This window comes from Sorex araneus, chromosome 2 (genome assembly GCF_027595985.1).
Source record: "Sorex araneus isolate mSorAra2 chromosome 2, mSorAra2.pri, whole genome shotgun sequence".
Taxonomy (NCBI): Eukaryota; Metazoa; Chordata; class Mammalia; order Eulipotyphla; family Soricidae; genus Sorex; species Sorex araneus.
In genome coordinates this window covers 320,781,944-320,787,943 of record NC_073303.1, presented here as the reverse complement: position 1 = coordinate 320,787,943, position 6,000 = coordinate 320,781,944, and the positions used below count along the sequence as shown (strand labels likewise).

Here is a 6,000-nt window from a genome sequence, read left to right as displayed (position 1 = left end):
TTGGGATAGTCCTTGGGTTTCTCTTCCCCAAAGGATTAAATTGCATATATTTTATGGGAACTTCTTTTCATCTGACAAGAAAATTCAGGGTTATGTAAATTAGTGTGATTCTTTAAATAGCTCTTTTTCAGTCTGTATCAAGATATTTGATTCCAATAATGGAAGTTTTAAACATTTATTTAGAAACTGAAGGAAGAGTTAAGTGGAAAACTATTTATACAAAAAATATTCATTAACAATGTAAATGGTGGTGTATCTACTTGTAATCTATGCAATAAGTAATCTGATAGTTATGAACCCCATGTGATAGGTAACACTAGAAAATACTTATAAAATGAAAATGAGTGTGCTGATACTAACTCTATTAGCTTGGATGGAAATGCCAGGAGTAAATATTAAAAAATGATAAATGTGAAATAATTTGTTGACATGAGAAATATGAATCATGTTATTTAATTTATTTAGTGTAATAAAGTCAACAATAAATAAAATATAGAGGAAAAGGAAGACATCTCTGGTAGGAAAAGGACAAGGAAACAACAGTCATGAATCTATATTTAGCAACAAGGAATTGGGTCTGACTCTGGGTCCTTGTTTTTAATGATTGTTCTCAAACTTTATCTAGGAATGAAAATGACTTAATGAAGGAGGCTTGACCTGGCATCTCAAGCTTTAGGTGGGGATATCATAATTCTTTGTAATAACTCACTTAAGTTCTTTTATTTTTAAACAATTTCCCTAGGTTCTTTCCCTGGCAGAATTCTTCTGGCCATGTATTCTGTTCATGATTCTGACAATACTTCGTTTTCAAGAACCTCCCAGACATAGAGAAACATGTAAGTTTTACTTTGAAATATACTTTGGATTACAAATCCCTGGAGAAAAATAACATAGCACTTTTCTCCTCTATTTTTTATAAGCAGAATACTTTGTAAAATAAATGAATGTAGTTCCCTTGTAACATAATAATGTTATTTCTGGAGTATGTGCCAAAAGACATAAAGTTAGGTTTTTCTTAATAAAAGAAAGAATCTCTGCACCAAGAAGAACTTTACAGGAAAAAATGGAACTCTTTTTAGACTATAACAATATCATTCATAAAATTGACACATTTTGTTTTCATCAGAGTTGCACTACTTGAAATATAAGCTAAGCAACTAATATAACAAATTTACATAAACAAAAGTTTAAATAATTGATTTTATCCAAAATAGTATGTTTCATCTGTGATTTTCAATTAATTCAATTTTTAACCAGCAAATAAATTTTAGTGACTTCTGTGTCACTTGCCCTGCTGATGATAAATGGTGAACAAAGTATTTTCCTTCATATTGCAGAACTTACTTCAGGGTCAACTGCTACAATACAGTAGGAAAGCATTTGGTGAATTACATAAAGAGTGACCATCTATTCTAGGAAAGAGCTTCTGAGGAATTGGGAGCACAGAATGCAAGGAAAAAGAAATTAGGGCAAACAGCACAGTGAAAGTTAAACAAAGGGAACTTATTGTGAAGAGTTACAGAGATATGGTTTGAGGAGTAAGTAGTGTAAGATAAATAAAGGGTTTTGTATAGTAATAGTAAACACCTAAAGGATTCTCTGAAATTGCTGAATAATTTTGGATTATAAAAACATGAACATGTAATGGTATAGGCATTGTGCTAGTAAAAATTGAATTTTAAGTAGGGGATCAACACTGGAGCTCAGAACAAACATGCAAGGTTTGATAAAGGCAAGACTGGCCTTTATAAAAATGAAGGTCTGTGTGTGTGTGTGTGTGTGAGAGAGAGAGAGACAGAGAGAGAGAGAGAGAGAGAGAGAGAGAGAGAGAGAGAGAGAGAGAGAGAGAGAGAGAGAGAGAGAGAGAAGAAAAATGCCTTCTGTAGAGACAGGGTGGGGGGAGGGGCTGGGGTGTGGCCAGAGGGTAACTGGGGACATTGGTGGAAAATATACACTGGTAAAAGAACAGGTGTTGGAGCACAGTATGATTAAAACTCAGTCATAAAACAGTTTGTAACTGAATCTCACGGTGATTCAGTTAAAAAAAAAAGGGGGATTAAAAGGAACTACAGTATCTGAAAGTTATGAGCAGAGAAACTTGTTCAAGTGACAGCAGTGGATGGAAAGTGCACCCTCAGTGAAGATGTTCAGCAGCTAGAATTTGTGGCTTTGTGCAGTTGGAGCATGTAGAACGTGAGGAGCCTATTTCTGAGATTGGTTGAGCTGTTCCATAAGTCAACTATGACCCCAAAGTTCACCTGAGTTTGGAGATAGATGAATGTACATAAGAAAAACTGCCAGAATGAAGGTCTCAAGAATAAACATTGAGAGGACAAGTAAAAGTATCAGCAAAGAGCAACTGGAGTGCTTGAGAGAAGTCAAAAGAGTACAGCGTCAGGAATATTTTGAGAAAGAGACATGGCAAAGAGTGGAAAATATTTTGTCACATGGGTAGGACAAGGCGATGTATTTTTATTAGATTTAGTTTCAGGGTGTTGGTGCAGTTATCAAGGTCACTCAAAAGGGGTTGGCTTGAGAGAGGCAAGTTTGCACCAGCAAAGAGTTAAATGACATGATGAAATAGTGGAAAACTGAATTTATCATTCAGGATAAGTAATATAGTGGTATAGCTGGAGAGTGAAATAAAGGGTGAGAGCTCTCATGTAATAAATGAGATGCTAGGGCATCTCAGATGATGAAAAAAGCTCAAGTTCTAATAAAAATCATGACTAAATCAGTTGATGAAATGTTAATTGAGTATTATATCTATATAGTACAACATACAAGTTTACTTTTGTCACATAGGATAAACAACTTATGAGGTTTCCTATACTAATATGATTATATTCATTCCAACATATATTCTTTTCTTATTTGTACAAGTAATTTAGTCTAACAAAGATGTGACTTAGAGAAAAAATAGAAATACTTCATGAAGATATAGGCAGATGAACAATCTTAGAGAGGAGAACTCTCTCTTTTCTTGCCTCAGTCTCATCTTCCCTATGAGTCTGAAAAGGGCCTAGCATAAGACTTCACAAGAAGGCTCAATGGATATAGTAGCCTAGAAATCTAAACATTTAAGAATCTCTTAAGCTCCATCTTGCTACCTGAGAGCTTGTTGGGTCTGGTAAGAAGCCTTATTATTTGTTTTAAAATTATTTTAGTTCTTTTAAAATATATTTGTCTCATTATTTTATTTTATTGAATCACCGGGCTGGAGCGATAGCACAACAGGTATGGTGTTTGCCTTGCACATGGCCGACCCAGGTTCCACTCCTTTGCCCTTCTTGGAAAGCCCAGCAAGCTATCGAGAGTATCTCACCTGCACGGCAGAGCCTGGCAAGCTACCTGTGGTGTATTCGATATGCCAAAAACAGTAACAACAAATCTTACAATGGAGACATTACTGGTGCCCACTCGAACAAATCCATCAGCAACGGGATGACAGTGATACAGTGATTGAATCACTGTGAGATACAGTTACAAACTTTCACGTTTGAGTTTCAGGCATACAATGATCTAACACCCATCCCTCCACCAGTGCACATTCTCCACCACCAATGTTCCCAGTATTACACCCCACCCTTTCAAATCCTCTGCCTGCCTCCATGGCAGACAATTTTCCCCCTTCTCTCTCTACTTTTGGGCATTATGGTTTGCAATATAGATACTGAGAGGCTATTATGTTTGTTTCTTTATCTACTTTCAGCACACATCTCCCATCCCAAACAATTCCTCCTAACATCATTGACTTAGTGATCCCCTCTCTATTCCAGCTGCCTTTTCTCTCAGCTCTTGAGACAGGCTTTCAACTATGGAGCAATGTCTCCTTATTTATTTTCTTTAACCATTTTTGATACTGAGTCTTGGAGACTAGAATCTAATCCACCGAGCATTCATTGTGGTGACCACCATTCCTAACATGTAGCTGAGGGAGATAGAACATGGAAACTATACTAGGGGAATGTACTTATTGCTAGCTGGAATATGAACCCAAAGTTTATGGAGTCCTATTCCTATATAAGGGAGTAGGCACAGGTTCATGTCTTGTTTAAGAAATATTTTTTCTTCTTTAGAATCAGTGCCTACTCCATTATTATTCAACTCTTCTTTCGTTTGCTCATGTACTCATTGATCTATTTGTTAGAGATCTAATGTCTGTCTTCTAAGTGCAAAGCATTGTTCTGAATTCTGAGCAGCCTGGCTCTCCTAGTCCTAGAGGATAAGATTGTCTTCTAGATCAGGCTATGCATGAACGGACTTTCATCAAGGTTGTGTGGGCTAAAACCCATTATATTAGTTTCCTCCAAATAATCTTCAGTCATTAGCATCATGATTATTCTTACCTACTCAATTCTGTCCAGGGTTGCTAGTGGGAAGAATATGTGAAAAACACTGTAGCCAGAGAAGTGGCATGTTGTAATCCAATTTGCCTGGAAAACATCGGATTCAATCAGTTTTTCTAAACAAGCTTGCATTATAAGCTCCTAGGCAGTAGGTTTGGCAATTTTCCCCAATTTAAAATCTAGTAATTATTTTTATGAGATGATCACGATCACGATCACGAAATCCCGTTAATCACTGATTTCTCGGGCAGGCTCAGTAACCTCTCATTTCGTTCTTTCCCTGAGATCTTAGAAGTCTATCTGGGCTCGGCCCTCCTAACGATGTTGCATTGGGGGCTCTTCAGGGTCAGGGGAATGAGATCCAGCTTGTTACTGGATTTAGCATATGAATGCACCCTGGGAAGCTTGCAAGGCTGTCCCATGTGGGCAGGAAACTCTCAGAAGCTTGCCAGTTTCTCCAAGAGGGAGAAGTAGGCTACAAGATATCTTCTGGGAGCTCACTTTCAAGTCTCTGGATGTTGGCCGTTGATGGGATTACTCACACCTGGGTTCCTCTGCTGGTACCTTCATGCGTGAGGCCTGACCGAATGTGTGGAGAGGGGCCTCGAGCTTGGCTGTAGCTTGGTTCTGTTGGTCTTCAGCTGCCAGGAGCTCTGCTTGGGGTGGGGAGGGAAGCTGGAGCCCATCCCCTCCAAGGGGCCCCGGGGAAGACAGCCAGGCCTGCGGGCAAGAGACTCTCTGCATCACTCTCTTCTGAGAGCTTGCTTTTAAGTCTCTCTAGATGTTGGCCGTTGATGGGATTACACGCACCTGGGTTCCTCTGCCAGCACCTTCATGTATGAAGCCTGTCCGAACATGTGCAGAGGCGCCTCCAGCATGGCTGTAGCTAGTTCCGGTGGTCTTCGGCCGCCGGGAGCTCTGCTCCGGGTGGGGAGGGAAGAGATGGGAAAGATTTATTCTTATTCTTCTTACTCATGTTTTGTTTACAGTGAACCGTGTCTAGAGGCAAGGCTGTATAATAAGTTCTTGCCAATCCATAAACCTGTAAGACAGTGTAGAGAAACTATCAAATGTAAAGTGTTTTCTTTCTTTCTCTCTTCTTTCTATTTCATCATTTTATTTTTCTCTCTCCTTTCTTGTGTCTTCCTTTCCCTCCCTTCCTTCCTTCCTTCCTTCCTTCCTTCCTTCCTTCCTTCCTTCCTTCCTTCCTTCCTTCCTTCCTTCCTTCCTTCCTTCCTTCCTTCCTTCCTTCCTATTTTTATTTTTTCTCTCAATCACTTTCTCCCTCCATTTTTCCTTCCTTTTTCTCTCCTTTATCCCCTCCTTCCCTTTTTGCTTCTTTAAAAGTTTAATCTGAATGCTAGGTTTCTTTTAATTAGTAACAGGAGTAATAATAATAACATTGTGAAAAATAACTTCACTTTGCTAATCTAATTCAACAAGTCTTTCATTTCTATTATCAGTTGTACAAAATAGTTTCCTTTTTGTCTTTATATCCAGGTTATTTGCAACCCCGAGATCTACCCAGTCGCGGTATTTTCCCCTTTGTCCAAAGCCTTCTTTGCAACACTGGGTCAAGGTGCAGTAATGTAAGCTATGCCTGGTCAGCAGAACACCTTTCTCGGTAAGAAACAGCATCATTTTCCTAATG

The 6,000-nt window shown here is 38.6% G+C and overlaps 1 protein-coding gene across 1 annotated transcript in view; it reads left to right on the top strand.

The window, feature by feature from the left end:
- Nucleotides 1–244: 244 nt before the first annotated feature.
- ABCA13 (ATP binding cassette subfamily A member 13) overlaps nt 245–6,000 on the top strand; it is a 489,034-nt gene continuing 483,278 nt past the window's right edge. The window contains 3 exon segments of the mRNA XM_055124812.1: nt 245–262; nt 743–836; nt 5,850–5,973. Of these exon segments, the coding sequence (XP_054980787.1) occupies nt 245–262; nt 743–836; nt 5,850–5,973 (236 nt within the window).